Here is a 25,763-nt window from a genome sequence, read left to right on the forward strand (position 1 = left end):
AAACAAAACAAAACTTACATTCACTGTCACTCTGAGACAGGGGTGTGGGAGAAGCTGCTCACAGAAACCACTGTCATGCAGACAAGCGGCAGATGAGAACCAGGAGGGGCCTGGCATCAGAAGCCAAGAGAGGAGAATGTTTTGCAGGGAAAGAAGTTCAAGATTGTCAACTGTGACTGGAGGTCGAGTTACGTAAGTGCTGAAACCTGAGCGTGCTCATGGACTTGAGCAACACAGAGTGGGCTGGTGACCTTGGGGAGGTACCTCGGGTCTAGAGATGGCAGCCGGACTGTGAAGGGCCCAAAGTGGAAGACAGAGATGTAGGGGTAGGGACAACCCTTCCCAAATGTTTTGCAGGGAAAGTGGGGACAGCAAGAGGCCCTTGGCTAGAAGGGAGATAATTGGTCCACTAGGAACAAACTTGAACCTAGTTTTATAGGAAGAGACAAAATATTCTACAAGCTAGGGTTCCTGGAATGGGCAGGGGTATTCCGTCTTGGTTAAAGGGGATGAGATGAAGCTGTGAATTCTTTCCCTACTTTTCATCACGTCTGAACATCAGAGAAGAATTTTTGTTAATTGCTGAGACAAAATTTAGCCTTGTGACAATGGCTGTTCTTATTTATGTGAGTAAATAGAGAAATCTATTTTTAAATTATGATTCCAAATCATAGAACCATAGGTCCAGGAGGAGGCAGAAATGAGAAGGAACAAAAAAGGATGAAACAGTAGCTCTTCCAAAAATCACATCCATACCCTGTAAACAACATAGTTCCATAAAGAACAATGAGATATTCTGAAAACAAAATTCTCTGGGTAACTGATAAAATCCCAAAGGACAGATTTAATTTCTTCCATGTTTATGGTGATGATCAAACTAAAAATCAGCTTTCTTTTGGTCTTTTTGTTTTACCAAACTTCTGAGGGAATCTGAATATAGGCATCATTACTCAAGACTGGAATATTATGTTCAGGTTTGGGGCCTTGGGTGGTAATTATACCATATTCAAGGTAGATTACCAGGTGTTGCATAATTATTGTGACATCTAGTCTTTAAGGAGTAAGAAAATTTGCATCTGAGTATAAACATTTGTACAGTATTTAATTATTTCCCTGGGGTTTTTGGGGGGAGGGGGACCTGAGGAAAGCTCTGGAATCCCTGTATAAATCATCTTATCTAATAGCTTTTGGACACAAAGATCGTATTCAGAGATAAAAGTCTCTATATAATCCCCACCCCCCCAAAAAAAACTTTCTCAAAATTAAGGAATGAGGAAAACAATTGGCCAAGTTAGGAAAATGCAAAGTTTTGATGGACAGGTGACTCTTCCTTAGTTTCACAGGAGGGAGTAACTGCCTTAGGGTAAAAGTACTTCCTTTTCATTCTTAAAAATCTCCAGACCTTTCCATTCACTAAAAACTATTCATTGTTTTCATTAGCCAGATTTAAAACAAAACTTGCATTCAACAAGTGTGTGTGTTGTTGTTGTTGTGTGTGTGTGTGTGAGTGTGTGTGTGTGAGTGTGTGTGTGTTGTGTGTATGAGTGTGGTAGATGTGCAATGTGGTTGGTTGTGCTCAACTTATTATATTCTTAATAATTTTTATTTTCTTATGGTGTTGGAAAAAGAAACAGGAGCCTTGGGCTTGCTGGGCAAATGCTTTACCAGTGAGCTACACCTCAACAGTCATCCAGGCAAAAGGGACCCTAGCCTGGGCATAATTTCTTTTTTTTTCCCCAAATATTTTGTCTTCCATTTTGGAAATCTGCAAAAGCATTATTTATTTCTACTCTCTGTCAAGATCTGAATACTGAGTTTTACTTTTTCAAACATGAAATAAAGCATGTGTGTTTGGGGGACAGGGACATCCAGTTCACTTCCAGTATAAGTTATGTCCTGGGTGGAGCAAGAAGGCTTATAGAAAAAGGAGCTCTCCATGTTAGCTCAACCTCAAGTTGTTAGTCAAGGTGACTTATTCGGGCCTTTGAAGGCCAATATGCCCATGGAAAGAAACTGACTACTCACAATTTTATACAAGTTCAGATACCTACAACTATGTCTTTTAGTATCTGTCATTTTTGAAGTTGTAAACAAACAAAAGCTGAGTTTTAAGCACAGAGGGAAAAGCATCCTATGCTGTGAGGGAAAAAAAAATGGGCACAAGAATTTTCCTCAGAAAGAACTTCGTGAATTTCCATAAATTCTTTGAAGTTATTCTTAAATGACTGACTTCATTGTCCAAAGACTCAGACTAAGGAGTTGGAATTTCCCACTCTTTGCCATACTGCAGGATCACAGTTACATAAAATAATTGGCATTACCAGAAATTCAGCTCCGGAACAGGGCAGAGATTTCACGTAGTTTCTTCTTATTAATTAAAATTGTAGCTGTTTTTGTTTTGATTTAAATTCTCTTGGTTAGTGGGTTGGTTAAAGCTGGTGCTAGTCAACTTGGCAAGGTGCCCGATGTCTGGAGAGAGACAAGCTTCCTCTATGTGGCAGACACCCCTGTGGATTGCTGCTCTCCCTCTTTTTCCTCCTTGTGGACAGAATTCCATTTTATGGTAGTGCTCCCCTATGGGTTCAGCATTGAGAATGACTTACCCCACAAGGCAGATGGGGGTAGGTGATATGGAGAATGGTCATCAGTCTCTATGGGCCAATTATGGTAATTCCTGTCCCTTGTCTCTGATAGATTGGCACAAAACCTCATCTTCTACAGCTGGTCTCTTTGGGGGGTGGAGATCTGATCTTTTAGCCTTGGCCCTCTAATACTTCACACTTAGATCCTTCCCTATCACTCTTCAAGGCCTGATGTGTCCTTATGATCAACTGCAGTCATGGAACATTGGGAAAATCCCTATTTGGTCTCTTGCTCAAACTATTGTTTGTTCCAAACTGAGGGAACAAAGGTGATCATGAATCTGAGTAGAGCAACTCTGTACATCAGAGTCCCACCAGCTAGTTATTTTTATTTCTGGTATTTTCCAACTGTCAATCTAGAATCCCACACGGAATGGTTTCCACCATAGACAATGTTCCATGTAATGTGGTTGCCTCTTTTACCTCAGGGAAGCTTCTTTGAATAGCTACAAGTAACTCTTACCAACTTTTCTTGATTCATAAAAGTTACTCACTCTATTCACTTGTATTGGAACATCTTTGTGGTTTCTTTCAGTTGCCGAAACAGAAATGGATTGTTATGTACAGCAGAAATATGTTAATGTGTCTCCCTGTAATTTTACACACATGCGCGTTCAGTCTTTGGTTTATAACTTCCCTCCCCACATCCTTGCACTAAACCTTATAATAAGCTCATTCATTCGTAATTCTATTCAGTTGCATGATGTTTTTCAAATAGAGTTAGTCAATGCATCTGTTTTCCTGGGTAAAAAGAGGTTGTTTGGAAAGGCATTGAGAGAGAGGAAAGCTGGCTGAGTAGGGATTGCAATACTAAAAATCTGTGAGCCCAGCAAGCCCCAACGGACGACTCTCTTAGATAAATTCTTAGTGTTTGGATGTCCCTAGCCCCTCCGCCCCAGCGCTGATCAAGCCTTCTGGCCCTTTAGATATAAAGTTATCCTAGTGCCCTGCCTATGGTTAAGCAGATGCTTGGTAAGGAAAGAAGAACTGGTCTGGAAATAATTGCTCAGGCGTGGTAATTGTCTGATTGCACAAACATCGCCTCATCAATTTTTCTCACAATCCCAGAGAGGAAGCGGCATCCGTCGTGGCCTGAATAGGAATGCGTGTTTGGAGTCTCTGGGTGGGGCCGAGAGCGGGGGGGGGGGAGGGGGACACACTCCGCCCTCGGAGGAGTCACGGCGGCGAGCAGAACCTTCCCTGTCCCTTCAGTGGTGGGCCCCTGCCCGGCCAGCCTGGGCCAAAGGCCGCGGGAGGTGACGGGTCTGGTGAGCTTCGGGACAGCGCGAGAAGGGCAATTTCCGTCTCCAATTCGAGAGAGCTCTGCACCGCTGCCACCCAGACCCGCGCCAGGGCCCTCCGCTGCCTGCACACCGCCGATCGCGGTGTCCCCGCTCACAAATCCCCGCCCCCGCGGGCGACTCCCACGCCTGGGGCCCTCTCCCTCGCGGGCGCCAGACCTCATCTCCAACGACTGGACCCAGAGGGTCTGCGGCCGTGTCTTTAAGGCTGCGGTCCCTGCCCTCCGGTCTCCGCCCTCCCGCCCGCCTCCTCGCTCGCGCCTCCGCTCCTCCCGCCCTCCCCGAGGAGCCGAGCGTGCGCTGCGCTGCGCGCGGAGCAGGTGCGGGAGAGCCCCTCGCATGAGGTTGCCCGACTGACAGTGGTAGCGGCGCCGGGGGCTCCGCCCGCCCCTCCTCGGGGCCGCACTCGGACTCCGGCGCGCGAGGAAATGTCGGTGGTGACCGGCAGCAGCGAGGCGGCCGCCGGCGGGGCCGGTGGCGGTGGGGCGCGGGTTTTCTTCCAGAGCCCCCGCGGCGGTGCCAGCGGCAGCTCGGGCTCCTCCCGGGAGGACTCAGCGCCGGTGGCCACGACGGCCACTGCCGGGCAGGTTCAGCAGCAGCAGCAGCAACAGCAGCAGCGGCGCCACCAGCAAGGAAAAGTGACAGTGAAATACGACAGAAAGGAGCTTCGGAAGCGGCTGGTGCTGGAGGAGTGGATCGTGGAGCAGCTGGGTCAGCTGTACGGTTGCGAGGTACCTGGGCGAGGGGACGGGAGGGTTGGGACCTCGCTGGCTCCTCTGTGCTTGCGCAGGAATTCCCTTCGGCTCCAGCTCCCAGGTGCGCACAGTTCTGGCTCCCGGGCACTGAGCGCTGGGACCCAGGAGCTGCGCGATCTCTCTCCCCCGGGTGCCCTCTGGCGCCGGGACGCTGCGGCTGGGACGCCGCTGCCGAGTTTAGCTGCTGGGTGCCTGGAGAGCCTGCGGGCTCCCTTGATGGCGCGGGGCTGTCTATGTGCTGGGTCTTGGGAAGCGCTTTTTTTTTTTTTTTTTTTTTTTTTTTCTCCGAGATCCGGATGCTTCTGGGCTACAACAGTAGCTACACGAAGTGGGGCTCGGAGAGACTCATCCCAGCTGTGCCTAAGCAGCGGTTGGGGAAACCGCAGCAGGAGAGAACAGCACCCACTACCCCGGAGATGGGCAGCCCAGATTTTGATGGAGAAGGAACAGGGAAGAAATCTTAAGCTGTGTAACAGAAAGGAACGATTCTGGGGATCTCAGAGATTCGATATCAAAACCATGAGATGAATGCTTTCCCTTTTCCAGCCAGACCCTATGCGTTTCCCCATAATTCGTTCTTGTATTTCCAAAGCTGCACACGTTGGCCTTTGTTGAAGAAGCTTCTTTGGGGCTATTCAAGCTCAATTATTCATTCCCACAGATGGGGGCAGAACGAGACCCTTGGGCCCACCTCGTAAAGTGCCTAAACGGGTGGTGTGCGGGATGCCCAGGATCTGCCAGTTGGGGCGCTCAGCTTCCCTCCACATCACATTGTGGCTGCCCACAGTTCAGGAGCTAAGGTTATCCACGGGTCTGACGTACACATTTGATATTGGGAGAAATATTTAAAATAAATGGTAACAAACATATGCTAGAAAAATGACAGAAGCCAAATGATCTCCCAAGAGAGTCCTTTAATAACAGAGATGAAACATTCTACCTCTCTTACACGAGTGGAGTTTGGAAAGGTGGAAGCATGAAGGGGATTAATAATTAAGGATATGGCTTCTAAGTTAAAGCTAGATTTGTGTCCATAAAACTGTTACACTCTTCAGCAAAAATGAAAGCCAGATGAACTCACTGGCTTTACCACTGATTTGGGGGCATTCAGTATTTCACACGTTTTATGGCCTATTGCAAATACATATTTTCTTTCACATTCTTATTGCACAAAGAAACAGCATTCTCATTGCTGACTACTGATGAATGATTATGATATAATGAAGCTTGACTGAATAACTAATGAGCTCGTAAAAATATATTGTTTCTCCATCCCAGCTCTTAAAATAAGCCAATTTAATTGCCTAAATAAAAACTGGCCAAATTAAGAAGTGTTCATGGGATTTTTTTTTTATTGGAAGTTGGTGGAACTCTTTAAAGAAACTATGTTTGATGTAGGTGGAATTCCAATTGGATGAATAGATGTGCTCAGTCTTGCCTCTGTAGAATCTAATTTTCATTTACTTCCTACTGTCTTTATACTCCATTTTGGGTTTGGAGTAGATTTAAGGAGGTTTGAGTTAATAATAAAAAAAAAACCTATTGTTAAAATTAACAATGTTCAATAGATGTAGCTTGGGAAATTAGACAGAGTTCTACTTACTATGTAGGTTGACAAACTATATATTTTATTATTTATTATTGGGGGGGGATGGGGGCTAAATGTTCTTTGTATTGACCATATTGGTGAGGTATGCATTTTAAAAAGTAAATATGACCTTGAATCTTTTCCTTATACTTTTCTTCTCAGGTTTTAGAGCTTCAATTTGTAGCAAACAGCTTAACATTTGAAAGAGAGGCTTTTAGAGTACTACAATACAAGATGCTGTATATGTCATTAAAATGTGGCAAGTATTTCTTTGCAAATTGTGCAGTCATCAAAGGACAAAGGGATAAATATCATTGAGAAGGCTAGTTGGTCATTTGTCATCACTATGATGGTGGCAGACCTTCATTTGATAATAAAGAAACACTGTGGACTGAAAAGTAGCCAAATCAAGGATTATGACTTCCCATCTATTTCTCCACTGGTGGGACTCTATTTTTAGCTCTAGGTTCTCTTCTCTGATTGCCTTTCTGTGCTGATTGCAAGCATTTCAGCCTCTGGTTTTTGGATCTAGAAGCACCTACCCTGACTTATAGCTCTGAATCCTCTTGACTATGAAGATTAGGAAGTAGCCTTCTTACATTTAAAACTGATAATATTTTCAAATGTTTATTGCATGAAATTGACACAGAAGGCCAAATTGCCTGATTTCAAACTTCACTATAGCCAAGGCCTGAGTTAACTGCTGAGTTGGGGTAGAGGGTAAATAGATGTTTAAGTTCAGAACTTTGGTATCAGACAGGATAGCAGTTAGATGACTTGTCCTTGTCCTTTTCAGGATAGAAAATCATTTTTTTTTTAGAGTGGCATAAAGCCAGATATTTAAAATTAGAAAGAAATGGGAAAGAAGTACACAGACATGACTGTGGTTTTACCCAGAAGTTTGTAGTGGCCAATCAGTTTTATTTGGAGAAAAATGCAATAAACAGTATTTACTGTGTACTGAAGTATTGGGTGCTATTCTGGGCCCTTCATATGCACCAATTTATTTGGTCTTCATAGCAACCCCTTTGATGAGGGTGCTTTTACTAACAGTGTTTTACAAATGAGGAAACTGAGATTTGAGTAAGGCTGAGAAGCTTTCCCAAGCTCACATAGCTGGGAAATGGAATGGGGGTGAGGAGTAGGAAGCCAGGCATTGTGACTCTGAGCCACCCACACCTGCCAGGCCAGCCTATAACTTTGCAGGATTCTTTGCATGAGAACAAGGAAGTCCACCTAGCATGTTTCCCAATACTTTAACCTTAATAAAAAAATTTTTGCTCATAGGTATTTATATAAATCTGTTCTATTCCCCTACCTTGACACTTGTAATCTTCAGAATGTCCTGGAAGGCTAGGTTTGAATTTTGATTTGTTGCACTTCCCCAAGCTCTGAGCAGGAATGCAGTTGGGGCAATCAACCCCTGGCCTGGGTGTGTTCCCTTTTGGTTCCCTCTCTGGTACAGTGCCCCCTAGTGAGGCCTTTGTGTCCACTTGCATGACCAATCTTTGTATGCATTTTTGGCCACCCTTCATCATGCTGCCTCTGGCTCACCCCCAACCGGGAAGACACCCTGCAACACTCTAGAAGCTGTTTGGTATTTCATGAGATTATTCTGGAGACCTGAGTAAAGCTTAAAATGAGGTAGAGAGACATTAGTTTCAGATAGGTGCGTCTACTTGGTCCTCAGATATCTCCAGGAAGGTGGGGTGTGGCAGGAGTAGAGCCCAGGGCTGTGGCCCCTCCTACCCAGTCTGAGGGCTACATTGTCCGACAGCATTCATGGAAAGGAATCATACAGTTTGCATACATAGATGGATGTTTTTATTAAATTCTAAAATGATTAGCTATGTGTTTATAGTTCTTTTTCATTTCATCTTCTTGTGGGAAAGCTTGTACAGAGAGTTAAATTTTTTTAGTTAGGAATTTGGTTGTAATGGAACTGTTAGGTTAAATCTACACCCATATGTAAGGATGTCTATTTTAAGACATTTTCGTATCTCTTCCAAACCCTGACTGTTTTTAAGAGCATTTGAAATCTGGCATACTGTCTACTCTGACAAGTGTTGCAAGATGAATTACTGGATAAGTCATCGATTTTTTTTTTTCAGTCAAGATAACATCTGTACTTCCAGTTTTGCAGTTTGGTCTGCTTTGGAAAAGAAAGTAAGTTGCTAAGCTCAAATTATTGAAATGCCAGTAGCTGCCTAGCCATGAACAATCTGTGTGCTGGGGTAATTGCTGTGCTATTCTGACTGTCCATTTGGGGTCTTCCTTTTGCTTCAGGCATCTGCCTTTTTAAAAGGGGCCTCTGGCTTATTACATTTTTTTTCATCTTCCCTGATTCTAAAATCCTCATCCTATAAAAGAGTGTTTTTTGAGTTTTCAATGGTGACACAGAAAGAAATACCTGGTAGCTTGCTGCCAGATACATACACAGACACATGGATATAAAGAAAAAGAGTTTCACTAGGCACCAGTTAATCTTACTCCATGTACTAAAGAAAAATTATGAGTCATCTAAACCATGATTTTGTTAATGTTTAAATACATCATTCTACAAAAAACCCCTATATTTACAAAAAAAATAAATGCAACTTTCTATTCTGTTTTATTTTCTGCAAGTGCTGGTTGAGACCCACAATTGATTTCCTAACACAGTTGTGAGTTGTGACCTGCAATTTTAAAAAAACTTACTTGAAAACAATCAATGAGGTGAACAGAGAGCGTACATTTTGGGAACAAATTTTTGCCACACACACACACACACACACATCAAAACACTAATCTCCAGGATATATAAAGAACTCAAAAACATTAACACCCAAAAACCAAACAACCCAATCAGTAAATGGGCTAAGGAGCTGAACAGACACTTCTCAGAAGAAAACATACAATTGATCAACAAGTATATGAAAAGAATTCAACATCTCTAGTCATTAGAGTAGTTTTGATTTGCATTTCTCTAAGATTTCATTTCACGCCAGTCAGAATGGCAGTTATCAAGAATACAGACAACAATAAATGTTGGTGAGGATATGCGGGGAAAGGAACACTCATACATTGCTGGTGGGACTGTAAATTGGTGCAACCAATCTGGAAAGCAGTATGGAGATTCCTTAGAAAACTTGAAATGGATCCACCATTTGACCCAGCTATCCCACTCCTTGGTCTATACCCAAAGGACTTAAAATCAGCATACTGTAGTAATGCAGCCACATCAGTGTTCATAGCAGCCCAATTCACAATAGCTAAACTGTGGAACCGACTTAGGTGTCCTTCAATAGATGAATGTATAAAGAAATGATAGTATATATACACAATGGAATATTACTCAGTGATAAAAGAGAATAAAATCCTGGCATTTGCAGGTAAATGGTTGGAGTTGAAGAATATCATGCTAAATTAGCCAATCCCAAAAAACCAAAGGCAGAATTTCTCTCAGAAAAGTGGATGCTGATCCATAATGGGGAAGGGGGAGGCATGGGGAAAATGGAGGAACTTTGGGCAAAGGGGAGAGAGGGTGGGCAGGGGGCATGGGGACAGGAAAGATGGTGGAATGAGATGGACATCGTTATCCTAGGTACATGTAAGACTGCACATAGGGTGTGACGCTACATCATGTACAACCAGAGAAATGAAAAGTTGTGCTGCAATTGTGTACTGTGAATCAAAATGCATTTTGTTGTCGTATACACCTAATTAAAATAAATAAAGAAAAAAAGAAAAATAGCAAAGAAAAATTTTAAAAAATGTTATTTGAGAAATGGAAAGGTGTATTCATAAGTGATAGAACTGGCTGACATTGATGGATACTTTCTCTGTGTATGCAAGGTTCATGTTATCCTACTATCAACCTCTTATGCCACCCTTTTATGGATGTGGAAACTGAGGCACAGGGCAGTGAAGTTATCCTAGGGCCATCAGATGGGTTGTGGCAGAGCAGGGGGGTGGCCAGGAAATGAGAGCTGGCCCCTCTGTGCACCCCTAATTGCCTGTCCCCCCATTGCTGCTATGGTAACTTCTGATATGCCTGGTAGTGTCCTCAGGGACACCAGTGTCACTGGGTTTGTTCTTCTGCCTGGATGAGGCCTCTCATTTTAAGTTCAAGTCCCTCCTTTGTGTGTAGTTTCCCACTCTACAGCATCAGATCAGCCTGCTTTGCTGCTTTGTTAGCATGTCTGCTGGGAGGTAAAACTGCTGCTTAGAACTCAGCTTGTAGATGATTTGGTGCATCCCCACTGATTTAGTATTTGGGAACAGACTTTTCAATAAAACTGCGTGAAGTACTAAGGAGTATCTTAAACGTAAAGGATCCGTTGATAAAAGAAGTCTAAATTGCAAAGGAAGAAAACTGCACTTTTAATTCCCCTTGAAGCAATGGGCAGGGGATTTTAGTGTCGGGCAGTGGGGTAGGAGTTCATGCTGTATGCTAGACCAACCTGAGTGTATGAGGTCAGGCAGTTTTCTCAACCCTTTGGAGCCCCCTTTCTCATGTGTTTAAGGGGATCATCTTGTGGTGAGGACTGGAAAGACAACACCAAGTACAGTACCCGGAACACAGTGGGTGTGGGCTTGGGGTTGTTATTGGGGCCATAACTGGCCACTAGCTGTTGGATATTCTCTGTGATGTGGGGAAGGGAGAGTGGGAGCAGGGGGCAGGGAGAGGACAAGGTATTCACATAGATCGGGTGCTAGACTTTTAAGGAAAGTGATGTGTGGGTACTTTGTAGTCAGAGGTGTTACTGTGTGCTTGAACTTGAACTTGGCAAATATACTTGAAATTATTCCCTCCTTTCCTTGAGCCTTTTTCATCCTAAATGTTTTTGTGGATTTAACAATTTGAAGGCAGGAACCATTTTAACTATCATCATATATATCTCTTGTAGTGTGTAGTTCTTCAATCTTGAAGAATTTATTTGAACAAATGAAAGAGGAATTTTCATAAGATGTTTTCAAAGTCATTGATGTTTTATATTGAAATTAATTGGTGGTGTTTCTCTAAATTTTTAAAAATTTATTCTTTTTAGATATATATGACAGTAGAATTATTTTGACATATTATACATACATGGAGTATAACTTCCCATTCTGTGGATGTGGGGTTTCACTAGTCGTGTAATCATATTATGAACATAGGAGAGTTCTGTTGTGATTCATTCCACTGTCTTTCCTCTTCCCATTCCTGCTTCCTTCCCATCATTCCAGTTGGTGTTTCTTAATCAGAGAGGTGAAAAAAATCAATGTATTCTTTTGTTACTAGAACCACATCATTATCTTGCACCATTACTGTTTTATTTCAGCATTGCTGGAAAATATACCTATTTTCATTGATTTACTTGCCCCAAACATGAACTTAAACATGATAATGGTAGCCATTTGCTTTTAAATTTAGATTGAGAAAATGCCTTTGGAAATTTCACTGTTTCTTTCCTGAGTCGCTGTCTGCTCTTTTCCTTGCTCTGAGGCTCCAGCAGGCACACACATGTTCTGCCTGCCATCTCAGCTGCATGTTCACGTCTGGTGTGTTCTGTCTTCCTCCCAGCCTGGACACAACCTTGCCTATGCTGTGGCTCTTCTCCATGAAGTCTTCTCTTCTACATGGTGGGAGGAATGTGGTCTGAATTGTGTTTCTAGCTGTGCTTTGTCCATGTGATTTTATTTTTTAGTTTCTTATTGTCTCTTTTAAAATTGATTATAAATATATATAATTATATATGTACATTTTATATATAAAACACAGTATATATATATATACACACACACATACACACACACACAAACAGTAGAGGGTACTTTGACATATTATACATATATGGAGTAGAAATTATTCTAATTAGGATTCCATTTTTGTGGTTGTACATGATGTGGAGTTGCACTGGTTGTGTATTCATATGTGAACATAGGAAAGTTATGTCTGATTCATTCTACTGTCTTTTCTATGCCCATTTCCCCTCTCTTCCCTTCATTTCCCTTTGTCTAATACAATGAACTTCTATTCTTCCCTGTTATTGTGGGTTAGCACCCACATATCAGAGAGAACATTTGGCCTTTGGAGTTTTGGGACTGGCTTTGCATGATAGTCTCCATTTACTGGCAAATGCCATGGTTTTATTCTTCTTTATGGCTGAGTAATATTCCATTGTGTATAGATACCACCTTTTCTTTATCCATTTATCTGTTGAAGGGCACCTAGATTGGGTCCTGCACTCTGTTCTTTCAACCTTCACCTGTCTTTTCAAGGTACCTTTGGTTATGGCCCCTTCTCTCAGCTGGTGTCCTGGCAGCCTCTTCCTGTGCAGGCCTGCCCTGCTGTCCTCCAGGGACTTCCTTCCATGACCATGCTCTTCTCAGCCCCCTGGTCATCTTCCATTTCCATCAGCCCCTTGGACTCACCACCCGCTGTACACAGGAATGGCTTCCCTTCCTCTCACACCCCTGCTACCATCTTGCCCTGCTCCTTCCCCGACTGTTCATTTTTCTAGAAGCTCTGTCCCCACCCAAGACACGCACCTCCTCTGTCTACCATGACCTGACATCAGCTCCCCCCATGGCTACCCTAGAACCTTCTTGTCTCTCAACCCAGTGAGTTTCGTTGGGTCCTTCTCTGACTTGACCTTCCACCTAGTGAGCTGCTCACATTCCTTCCTAAGCCTGTCTCCCAGGTCTCATTCTTTTACTCTCCCAGCCACGGCCCCTTTTTTGGGTTTTCTTTCCTGAGCTGGTCTCTGGGCCCCCAGCTCACTGTCTTCTCTGCTTCCTTCGCTCCCTCACGCTCTCCCTGGGTGGTGAGTATATTCCAATTCAGTTGTCGTTCATCTGCTGACAACTTCCAAATCTGGGTTTTTGTCCTCGATCTGTTTTCCGAGTGCCAGGCATATGTAGAGTTCTTAGAAATGGACAACTCCCTGGGTGCCCCAGGGGAACCTGGGGTCAATGGTGTGAGAGGAGTTTGATATCTTCCTCTGCACACTGCTCCTCTTCCTTACTCCCTCCATGCAGGGCAGTGCTGCTGTCCCAGTAAAATATCATGTGGCATCCTTATCTCTTGCCCTCCCTGCCGGTCACATCCAACACTCATGAAGTCCTGTTGATGCTTGTTCTTAGAGCTCTAGAAACTAATTTCTGTAAAAAAAATTTTATTTGTTCTTGTTAGACATACATGGCAGTAGAGTGTATTTTGACATATCACACATACACCGAGTATACCTTCCATTCTTGTGGTTGTACATGATGTGGAGTTACCCTGGTCGTGTATTCATACATGAACACAGGAAGGTTCTGTCTGATTCATTCTATTGTCTTTCCTATTTCCCATCTCCTCCCTTCCCCTCATTCCTTTTGTCTAATCCAGTGAACTTCTATTCTTGGAAACTAATTTCTTGACTTCTCCTGATCACTGCTTTATATTATAGGAATGGCCACTTGAGTCTAGTTTCCTTCAGGTTACGAGTACTACTAGTACCCCTCTACTGCTGCTGCCGCAACTGCTACGACTTCTGCTGCTAATTCAGCTCCCAGGTGAGGCCGTGCATTTCCTCTCTTGCCATCAATCCTGGAGATAACTCTGTGAAGTGAGTGGTATTCTCTTCATTTTATAGCTAAAGAGACTGAGATCAGAGAGGTTGTAGCTTGTCCTTGTCTAAGGTCACAGTGACGCCAAAGTCACTTGGCCACGATGCCGCTCTGGCTTCTGACAGCTACAGCGTTCAGTTCTTAGAGCGTGCTCTGTCCTTCAAGAGCTCTCATCCGTCCTCATGGCAACTCTGCAGACCAGGCGAAGGAGCTGAGGCACAGAGGGCCTGAGCTGCAGGCCCTGGTGGGAGGCTGGGTGGGGCCTCCTGGGCCCAGCCTCCAGCTTAGCCTTGCTGCGGTGTTCAGAGTAGCCACCAGCACACGCTGCTGCCCGAGAACTTCTGAAGATCCAGGTAGGAGCTCGTTCTCCCAGCCTTTAGGCAGAGCATGAGCGCCTTAGCTTACTACCAGGGATCAGGGGTCTTCTCTAGAGTCACCTGTGCCGCTGCTCAATCCCCCGCCTGCCTCTTCAGCTCTCAATTCAGTCACCAGCGTGTGTCAGCAGGCACTCCTCGGCCAGAATCATCTGTCCCCACCCTCCACCTCAGCACCTGCCTCCTGCCTGGGTTTCAGGCTGGCACTGGCTGGTGTCTCCTCCAGGAAGCCCCTCCGCTCTGCCCCACTGCAGGCTGGCTGACAGGCCTTCCTAGGACCCCTTTCTGCAATCCCATTTCCCACCTCACTGCACTTTCCCGGAGGCAGAATCTCACCTCTTCCTAGCCCCGGGGTGACTCTTATGCTTCTGACTGCTCTTGGGTGTCCCTGCTGTGGACTGTGTTGCCTCAAAATTCATAGGTTGAAATAACCCCCACTGTGATGGTATTTGGAGGTGAGGCTTTGGGGAGGTGATTAGTGCCAGATGAGGTGCTAAGAGTAGAGACCCTGTCATCAACAGGGGCTTAGTGCCCTTATAAGGAGCTGAAGGGACTAGAGCACTCTCCCTCCCACGGGAGGACATGGCAAGAAGGCAGCCCCATCCAGCCCAGAAGAGGGCCCTCACCCAGAACCCAGCCACACCCACACCCTAATCTTGGGTTTAGCCTCTGGTACTGTGAGAAACAAATGCTATTTCCGCTTGGTCTGAGGAATTCTGTCATAGCAGCCCAAGCAGACCAAGACTGTCCCGTATCTGACTGTCGAGTGGGTAAGACAGAAACTGGTCCTTTAGGGCAGTTTACTGTGCATTCCAGAAATACACACCCCACATTAAGTGCACTAATGTAATTTGGCTCTGCCTGCGTCAAAACCCGCTCTTTCATTGTCGACTTGAAGTTAACAGTCCTTTGTCGTGGTTATGAATTATAACGATACAGTCCTTTGAACCTGGGAGTTAAAAGGAAGTTGTCATGATATAAAGCCCAGATGCACGGGTGATACGAGTCTTCAAAGGAAGCAATCACAGGCTACTGCCATTCTTCTCTGTAATTTTCAGTTTTCAGCATGCACAAGAATACTGTTTTATTGCAAGGAATCGTTCATTTCTCTGGGAGTGGAAGTGCTGCTTGTACTAAGAAGAGCTGAGTGCTTTTCCATCTGCAGATAAGATTCAGAGTGACAGGTTCGCACAAGTCTCCATAGAACAAGGAATGAAAAAGCCCAGGTTCCTGTCTCTGTGGAAAGTTCAGGCCAATAAATTCTCACCAGGTTTTTCTTAGTCAGCACTGGCATTTTGGAAGAAATCTGTTCCACTGAGTAAAAGCTTGGAAAAAGGAAGAGACCGGAGTGTAGACGAGTTTCTAAAGCATCATTGTATGATTGAGGAAAAAATGATCCAAATAGAGCCTTTCTTTTCTGAAAGACTTTGAGGGGAACCGTGTCCTGTGGCCACTTGTGTGTCTTTACATGTGCATTTGAGTGTGATAGCCGTGCATGCACTTCCTGAACTCAAAGCCTGTTTCCAGGAGAGGATGTGACAAATGAGTTGACATTTTAAAGGAAGGGACTAAAACCGATTTAATTGTCTTTCATTTTAACGGGAAGAGTGAGGGCTTAAGTAAGGGAAAGCCATCTCCCCTGCTGAAGTTCAGCAGCGAGTAAGCCAAGGCAGGATTATTATTTGTGGGCTTCGAGAGCCCTGTTGGCATCTGTGAAATCAGATCCTTCGGGAGGGGCCCTGGCCTGCTCAGCTCTGCTCTCGCCTGGCTGCTGTTTACCCGCTGGGTGGTCTTGGCAAGTCATCATCACTGTAGTGCTTTATTTTCAGCTTTTCTTTCCTCATGTGAAAAAAAAAAAAATGGGGGGGGGGGCTTGAGGCTCTATAGCTCTAACCTTCAGGGATTCTGTGCTACAACTGGCTGTGTATTGCAGAAAGGGAATTTTTAAAGGGAGGGTGATACTGAGAGCAGAAGAAACAGAAATGTCTTTCCCCTTCCAGGCAAACCTGAGGCCAGAGTTAGACTACTTCTCCGTAGAGCAGTCTAACTGGCATGGCTGACTCCTGGCTGGGGTGGGAGTGACGTCACGCTTCACTGGATGTGATCTCTCTTGTGATGGGACTTGAGTAGGACCAGGAAGGCAAGGATCAGATTCATTTTCAGAACTTACTTTTTCCCTTCCCCCTAGGTATCAGCTTTTGGGTTAAATTTGAAATCTAAAAGTATAGTTGCTTAGAGTCACCTTGTCTGCTTTTTATTTCTTTTGCCTTTAATTGGGTTAACCTTTAGGAGGAGCTGGCATATTTGACATAACAATTTTAGGCGTATAACTAATAACATTGGTTCTCTGTTCTCATTATTTGTTCTTTGTCTTGGCAGCTCCTAATGAGCTAATGGTGGTGTTTATTTTAACTTGGGGAGGTTTGAGTTGAGATATAAAATGAGGACCAGAGAGGGAAAACCACAGCAGTTTTAAGGGATAAAATTTAAAAAGGTGAAATTACAAATCAGTCTGAATAAGAGTCTGAATAAATCCATATTAAGCAAATTAATTTTCACCGGAATGTCGTGTTCTAGTTAGTTTTAGAACGCAAGTGACAGGATAACAAAAAGAAATTGAGATTTCTCGTGGGCAGTCCTGGAAGGAAGTGGAAAGCAAAATTTATTACTCTTTATAATATTTGTTTATTTTGTAGAATGATAGAATCGTGAAGCACCATCAGATAATCCCATTTAACCCCCACAAAAGCTTGGTGATGTAACTAACTAGTCATCCCATTTTCAAAATGAGAAAATGGAAGCTCAGAGGAACTTTGCCTAATATGCCTGGGTTTAAACTGCCAGAGACAAGGGCAGGAGACGGGAAGCCGTCCCCCCAAACTGCGAGCACCAATCTCACCTTAGGCCCTGATCAGTTCCATGTATTCGAGCATGTTTGACCCCATCCTCTGGGCAAGTCTTTTATAATTGATTTGAATCATTTTCCAATATGCTTCATCTTAGTTGAACCATTTACAGGATTTTGTTCTTTCTTAGACAAACCATTGCAACCATTTCTTTAGAAAAAATTCGAATCCATTAGCTTTCAAGTATACATCTCTATGAGTGTGTTGTTTATTTCTTTGATTGCCAAGTTGCACAAGCGGTTAGTAAGGGGTCCTTATGTTCTCTAGCTATCCATTTAGGTGGAATTGGCTCCATGCTCAATCTCTTTTGAGGTTAAAAGTTAGATGCTCTGTTTGTTTATTTTTCTGTGATGTGGCAGGTGGAACCCAGTGTCTTGTGCATGCTAAGCATGCTCTCTACCACTGAGCTACACCCCCAGACCTTAGAAGGTCACTTAAAAAAAGTCACGGGATACGGTGTGTGTATTTAAAAAGAGCAGATATTACTTTTGACATGAAACAAGTAAATATGTTGTGAAAACCCCTGAACAACTTGTTTGGGTTATGCTAACAGAGGCTTTTGCTCCAGCCCTCAGCGCAGTGGTTGATGATCTGTTAATCTCTTTCTCTTTTATTTTACGTGTTGGTAGTGCAGCTGCCAGAACTACTTCAATCATTTCTACTAATTCTAATAGACTCAAATCTGTTTCAGGCTAAGGAGGGAAGGTGTTGAGTTTTCAGATTGGCAAAGATGGCTGCTTCTCTGGCTCGTTCTTGGGAGCTCAGACTCTCCTGATACATTAGTCAACTGGCTTTTCTCATGTGTGCAGTGGGGTGTGGCAGCTCCCCAACAAGTCGAAAGCAAATGACTCATTGATTTGGTGCTAAAACATGATTATGCTTGCTATAATGAAAACAGCCTCCAAATATTAAATCTGAAAAAAAAAAAAAAAACCCACGGACTGTCTCTGGAAGACAAGTGCCTTTTGTTAAGCTAAAATTTTCCATTTCTTCATCAAACCCCAGAAGGTTCAGCATTTAGTAATCTTATACCAGATAAGATGGATATATGCTTAACTAATTAACACCTGTCTGCATGTAGATAAATAAGCCATCATCTACTCTACCCTGAGACTCAGAACACATTTAGCTGCTTGCCATGCCTCAAAGGTCTGAGGGGTCCCCCCGTTAAACTTTGGGAGGATGGATTGTGGGCTGTATCCAACGAGTGAACCATCCCGAAGTTAAATTACCTAGCAACTCTAAAGAAGAAGAAAATGAGGAGCTAATTTATCCCTGACACCTTACTATAAGCTGCAAAAGGAGGGAAAAGCTCGAGACAGAGATACCAGATAAAACATTTGATATAGTGGAATTGAAATTGTCATGCTGGTCATTCTGAATAAGGCTAATGCCCCCACCTGGAGTCCAGGGTAGAAGGCAGGAATCAGCTTCCTCTCCAGAAACAGGGCTGTATCCTCCTCCCTCTGGCCTGCTTTACAAAATCATAACTGGAAAGTTCCTACGTGTGGTTTCTCATGGGCGGTATGAACGGTTGGTCTGGTTTCAGAGGTCCCTGTTGGTTACCACAACAGTTCTTTACACCCAGTGAGAGGTCATTACCTTCTAAGATTGTCCTTCCCATTTCCTTGGGGGAATTGGGTCTGCCCAGAAGGATGGAGTGGCCACCTACCCCCATCCACTTCTCTTCCTAGAATAGTTGTCATTTGCTGTCCTTAGCTAGCTTTAATTTCCCCCTTTAAATGATCTAGGCCTCTCAGAGATGGTCTAAGAATTAATAGTATTGAAAATCACTCCAAGATAAGCCCAGGATATTTCTGAAAGCAACATTAGTGATAACTAGTATCCTTTTATCAAAATTAATTCTACCTTGTTAATACATATATTCAAATTAAAGCTGTGTTCTACAACCAGAAAGGGGGTGGAGGCCTATGTTTTTGTTTTTGTTTCTAAATTTTTGGGTAGAGTTTCTGCCTTCATTTCAAATGTTGGTTACATACCATGTTTTATGAATATAAGATAATCTAATGAGAGCCTCAGAATGAAAAAAAAAAATCTTTTGGTTTGCTTCAAGAGAATTACCTTCTTGCAACACCATCTATATATCATATTTGAGTTAAGTAAATAACAATGGAAAAACATACATTCTGGGTAAAAATCTTCTTTTTCCTAGGGTATCTTTTATGTGTGCCCAGAAAATATAAGGGACAGTTCATAATAAATATTAACTGTGCTTTTTTAGTGTCATTATGGATATTTTTATTTTATTTATTTGTATGGAATAAACATGCATTTTTTATAAGAACCCTTAAGTTATTTTTAGAAAGAGGTGGGCATGAATATCCCACTCTTCTTACAGTCATGGGTAAGAGTAGGACATGTTTTAAGTCTTTTTTTGTGCTATTGTGACAGATACCGTTCGGACTGGGTACTTTCTAAGCAATAGAAGTTTATTTGGCTCACAGTTCTGGAGGCTGGGAAATCCAAGACCAAGTGCTGGCACCTTGAAAGAGCCTTTGTGCTGTGTCCTGACTTGGTGGAAAAGCAAATGAGCCTGCCCAGGACAGAGGCAAAGAATTGGGCCAAACTCCCAACTTCTGCAGCCATAGCCCCCCAAACAGCTCAGTCTTATCTCAGAAGTTAAGCAGCCAGACCTAGTTAGTCCTTGTCAGGAGAAGCCCACTCCCTCCGTCACTGACCCACTCCTCTGTGAGGGCCTCCGTCTGTCCACAAGGGCTCTGCCCGACCTCTGCACCTCTTCAAGGCCTGCTGCGTGCTTACTGCGGCAGAGAAATTTCATGAGTTGTGGAGGGGCCCTGGGGTGATTGCGGGGGGGTAGGTCCTGTCCTGCACTGGGCTTTCCAGTGTTGACAGCAGCTCCTATGGAGTCTCGCCGTTTTCTCCTGAGGAAGGCTGGCATTCACACTTTTAAAAATTGTAAGAAACAATGGAAAAAAAGAAGCCAGCATTTGTTCACATTCACTTCTTTACATTTTCAGAATAAGCAATTGTGCCAATTTGGGAAGTTAAGACCTTTTCATTTGGGGGAGGGGGGTAAAAAGACTATTTTTGGTAAGGGATGGTGTCCCTATCCCTGGACAGAAAGAAAGTTAGACAGGAGGTCAGGTCACCCCTGCCCTTCACTAGGGGCCTGGCTCCTTCCACCTGCTCACAGGGGCTTTTTTCTACCTTAGAGCTCAGCCCCTTTGTGTGTGTTTTGGCCCTTTGAGTATCCTCTTTGTGAAATGCCCACGAAAAGGAAAAAAAAGAGAGAAAGAAAGGAGAGGGAAAGAAAGGGAGAGCAAAGCAATTTTCAGTTTGGTTGTCTGACCTATATCCTGGACTGATCCTTATACACCTGGGTACAAATCCTTTGTCAGAAACATGTGCTGTAGGTATTTTCTTCTGCTTTGTGAGTTGCCTCTTTCACTCTCTTAATGGTGTCTTTTGTTGATCAGAAGTTCTTAATCTGAATATTGTCCATTTTTTCCTGTATAGTTGGTTGACTCATTTTGTACCTTGTTTAAAAAACCCTTGTCTTCTCCAAGGTCATGACAATTTTCTCCTATGTTCCCTCCACCCCCATACTAGGGATTGAACCCAGGGGTGCTCTACCACTCAGCTACATCCCCAACTCTTTTTATTTTGAAGCAGGGTCTCCCTAAGTTGCCCAGGCTGGCCTTGAACTTGGGCTCCCCCTGCCTTAGTCTCCCAGGTGGCTAGGATTAGAGGCATGCTATGGATTAAAGTTCATTTTTCCCACTTGGCTATCCAGTTGATCCAGCACCTTCCATTGAAAAGACCACCCTCTCCCGTTCACAGTAGTCACATAGTGCTATGGATGCTATTCAGTGTATGAATTTGGGGGATACCAAATGTTTGTGTCTCCCCCAAATTCATGTGTTTGAATCATCACTCCCAGTGTGATGGTGCTAGGATGGGACCTTGGGAAGATGATTAGGTCATGAGGGTGGAGCACTCATGAGTGGCATCAGTGTCTTTATAAAAGACACAGAAAGTCTTCTCCCTCTCGGTTCTCTGCCACATGAGGATACAAGTCCCTCAGAACCAGGAAGCTGGCCTCACCAACATGGGATCTGCTGGCACCTTGATCTTGCACTCTGCTGCTGGTCAGTTATACATTCTATTGTTTAAGCCCCCTGGTCAATGGTACTTGTCAGAGCAGTCTGAAATGAGGCATGAGACCTTTCATGTGTGTGTCCAGTTCGATTCCAGTGAGTGGGTTTCCATGCTGAGTGGGGCCTTCCTGTCTTGCTCAGTAGACTCCTTCTCTGTGGCGCCCTGGCCCGGGTTCTGTAGATGGTCCATAGATATCAGCTGGTTGATAGGTCTGAAATTGCCTGTAGCATATGAGCCCTTTGCCAGAGGACTAGGCTCAGAAAAGATACTCAGATTTCATTTTGAGAACAATTTACTTGGCTAGTTAATTTTATTTCTTCAACAGGTCCAAATATGGTTTCGGACCTGTCCTGATGGCCAAAGTCCTAGGGAAGACCAGAATATCCAGTTGGTTGTACTGTGTTTATTTAACTGTCTAGTCACCTGATAAATATGTATTATGGGTCTCCTATGTGCCCAGCTAAAGGTAGAACTGAAATAGTGAAATTCTTTCTTGAGTTTCTATTTTGAATTTTAGAATATTTGCTGTTTCTTCCTTTATAAATTAAACACTCAGCACAGGGAGAATTTTTGGAGTTTTATTTCTGGGATAGCTTTGTTCTATTATAGTTATTTAAAAATTTTTTGTGTGTGTATGATAGTCTGGGTAAATAGGCAACGAGCCTAGTAATTAGAGCTTTTATGTTGCTATCAAACTATTTTAAAACAAACACCCTGCAAAAGAAAAGAGATTTGTTTTTAAAAGTATGGTATTTCATATAGCAAATTCATTAAGCAGCTTAATACTCTTCTCACTTTCAGAATTTAATGCCAGACCCTTGACAAAGTTGAGAGGTGGGTGGAGGGAGGAGCATTTGTGGGCAGCTAGCATGGACTTGGGATACGCCAGCATGTCCTTATTTCAGATTGGATGGAAAGTGCTGCTCTTGCTCCTGGTGAACTGTCTGGGGCAAGGGGCAAGGAGGCTGCTCCTGTGGCTGCCATCTTGCTGGGTTCTACCAGGGCCTGGTTCATGTCATAGGGCCTCTCTGCTCCTTGCTCCTTAGAGGACTGTGAACTAGGAGTGGCAGGGAGTGGGCAGAGGCCCTGGCTGGTGCCATCCCCAGGCCTCGATTGTTGGAAGTGGAGGTCGCCTCCATCAGCACTTCTCGCCTCCCTCTGCCTGTTGCTGGTTGCCAGTGTCGGCAGCTCCAGAGCCTTTTGTGGACATGGGAAAGGATGCCATGGAGCTGGGTCTGCCCCTGGAAAAGGAAATAGATTACTAAGGGAACAGGGTGTCGGATGCTATGGACTATGACCTGCTTGACAGGACTTGGATTCTCTTTCTTATTTAGTTAATGTCATCTCAGTTTTCTTTAATTTTTAGTTTCTTTCCATTGAATATTTTATGTAGCTAGGGAAACCTCACCTATCCCCAAAGCCACTAATTCTGTAACCTCAGTTTTCTGGCACAGATGGAGAACCTGAAAGAAAGCAGGAGGAACTTTGGGGACGCAGTGGGATCCTAGAGCTGGGCTCCTTATTTATTGGACGGAGCTGTGGGCTGTCACTTCGAGCTTGTTTACGCTTTCTTTAGACACGATCCCAACAAGTGTGGTTTTCTGGTTTCCCAGTTCGCTGGGGTTTGGAAGCACGAGGCTCCTAGATGTAAGCCCTGGGAGAACATCTCGAAGTGACAGCTGACAGCCTGTCAGCAAGGGAGGAGACAGAATCTATAAAAAGCTCAGGAGACTGGAGCCATTTTATATAAAGAGCTCCCTGTGTGGCAGGGTCTCCCTGCCATGCAGCACAGGGGGGGCCTGATCATGGGGTCAAGTCATTAAGGACACCCCCAACCTCGTGGGTCTCTTCTAACCCATTTGTAGAGATTCTCAGAGTTTCCATGTTGGGTACATGAAATGCTTTTCTTTTGTGGGACCACTCTTTGCCTCAGGTACTAGATAAATAAAATCATTCTTCCTGTTTCCTTTGTCTGCCTTCCTTTCCCTCCTTCCTCTGTCCCCGATGGCTCTCTTCTCTCTCCTTCATCCCCTTCCCACATGGCTTTTCTTCTCCCTTTCACTTTCTCTCTGCCCCTCCACCTGGCTCCTGCCCTTCCCCAACACAATAGGGTTTCCCACTTTTCCTTGTCTTTGAAGTTTGCACCCCGTCAGTGGGTTGCGGGTAAATGTTTAACCACTGGCTCTCAGGAAGAAAAGGCCCCGATTCACAGCTTGCACAGATCTCCTCCTGTAAGAGCTCTCTCCAGGTTGATTTCAGGCTCCCGCTGTGAAGCTGCTGAATGCGGCTGGGGAGCAGATATTTCCTCCACACAGACACGATGGATCAGAGTAACCTCAATATCCCAGATCATGGTCAAATGGAACAAAATAATTAGAAAGTGATGGGTTTTTGAGTACTTTACAACTTTGTTTTTAAATATAATTGATTGCCTTGTATGTGTATGTGGTTTAATGTTCACATTTTTAATATTACACCTTATTTAACTCGATATATCCAAGCATTACCATTTTAATATGCAGTCAACATAAAATCATTAATAAGACTTTATGCTCTTTTCAAATGACATAATCTTCCATGGTAGTTAGGGGTGATATTGTGACACATTTGGACCAATGAGATGAAAATGGAATTCATTTTATGGAGCTTCTGCATAAAAATTTAATGGTAGCTGATTCTGTTGACATGGGAACTTTAGTCCTTGCCCTGACTTCCTAATATGTAAGTAGAAGGGGCCAGGACAGTTAAAAACAAAAACAACTAAAAAGGTTCATCTGTGGCGTCTTTGAACTGTTGAACAAATGCCAATATCCATCTCCCTTGGACTTCTCCACATATGGAAGCAAAAAGCCCTATTTGGTTCTGTAACAGCTGTTAAGAACTATATTCCACCAGATTTGATTCCATTTTTTAAATTTACAAACAAAGTGGAGTGTGACCATTATGTGAAGATTTTTTTAAAATTGTGCCATTATTACTAACAACCATTTACTATTAAACTGTCCTTGGTGCAAGGTTAGGATACATGGAATACTTTTGAATACAGTTAACTTGGGGTCAGCGATCATGTGGTGAAATGGAGAAGGTGTTACTGTTAGCCACAGTAAACCCATCCCTGACAGAGAAGATGTCCTGTGACCAGACTCCTGCATATGGTGAGGACACAGGACAAGGGTGTACTGAGTGGAGAAAATTCTAGGTAAACAAAAGCAAAAGTGCAAAAACCTGTTTAGGAAGAAATTGAAAGTAGAATTCCTTTTAAGTTATAAATTGCTAATTCTACATATCAGACATTCTCAAATCCTAGTGGCAAAACATTCTGTGTACAAGTGTGCGCTTTGGGTAGCATTTAGTCGGGGGTGACTCATGAGGAATCAGCCAGGTGGCCAACTGAGGCTGGAGTGTCCACTGTTCAGACGCCTCACTCACATGCTCAGGGAACTTGGGGCTGTGGCCACTGTGCCAGTTCCTCAACATATAGGCTTTGCTATGTGCTACTTCAGTTTCATTGCAGTAAGTGACTGGGTTCTAAGTGAACATTTACATAAAATCAGGGAGAATTTGTTGTATCATTTACAATAACTTGGCCTTGGAGGTCACATGGCGTCCCTTAGGTTCTGGTCCAGCTCTGTCCACAGTTCAAGGAAAGGAGACATTGCAGCTCACCTTCTATGGGAGGAAGGTGGAGTCAAGCCTGGCAGTGGGAAAGGGAAGTGGAATGGGAAGTAGTGTCGAAGCCAATCTGGGAAATATAATCTGCCACCTGAGAAGTCAAAAATATGGGTGACGAGAACTGAATTCAACAAATATTCTTTGCACTTTTGCCATGTGCTGGATACCTTTTGAAGCTCCTGTGACACCAAAGTGAGCAAAATGAGACAAAAAAAGTCAGTTTCCTTCCTATGGGTTTTATTTTCTAGTGAAATGAGTGGGAAGAATGAGGTTAGAAAGACAGAGCCTTGGAGGTCATGGAAAGGAATTTTTTTTTTCATGATAGGGAATTTGAATTTGGTGTGCAAGTATGATGTCTTTTTCTGTAAGGAAGTGATATGATCTTACTATTTTTATTTTATTTATTTTTATTTATCTTATTATTTTTATTGTTCACTTTTATTTGGCATATTTTTTCAAAGTACATTTAAATTTTTTAAAAATTTTCTTTTTTGAGCAGTTTTAGATACACAGGAAAGTTGAAGAGAAGGTAAATTTCCCACTCACCTTCTACCCCCCATGCTCCCCCACTAGCAACACCCCAACCCCCCACAGAACAGTACATTTGTTATAATCAATGAACCTATATTGATAAACTGTTATCACCCACATTTCATATTTTACATAGGGTTTACTCTTGGCATTGTACAAATGTGGCTTTGGACAAATGTATAATGACATGTATCCACCATTATGGTATTGTACAGGATAGCTTCACTGCCCGATAGATTCTCTGATTACCGCGTTTAACTGTCAAATTGTAAACTTTCT

At 43.5% G+C, this 25,763-nt stretch overlaps 1 protein-coding gene across 1 annotated transcript in view; it reads left to right on the top strand.

Moving 5' to 3' along the window:
- Nucleotides 1-3,852: 3,852 nt before the first annotated feature.
- Nucleotides 3,853-25,763, top strand: part of Ppp1r14c (protein phosphatase 1 regulatory inhibitor subunit 14C) — an 82,833-nt gene continuing 60,922 nt past the window's right edge. Inside the window, exon 1 of the mRNA XM_046427431.2 lies at nucleotides 3,853-4,674. Coding sequence (XP_046283387.1) covers nucleotides 4,372-4,674 — 303 coding nt within the window. The 5' untranslated portion in view covers nucleotides 3,853-4,371. The remainder of the gene's footprint in view (nucleotides 4,675-25,763) is intronic.

This window comes from Marmota monax, unplaced genomic scaffold (genome assembly GCF_021218885.2).
Source record: "Marmota monax isolate L192 unplaced genomic scaffold, Marmota_monax_Labrador192_F-V1.1 WCK01_AAM20220418_F8-fsc00114, whole genome shotgun sequence".
Classification (NCBI taxonomy): Eukaryota; Metazoa; Chordata; class Mammalia; order Rodentia; family Sciuridae; genus Marmota; species Marmota monax.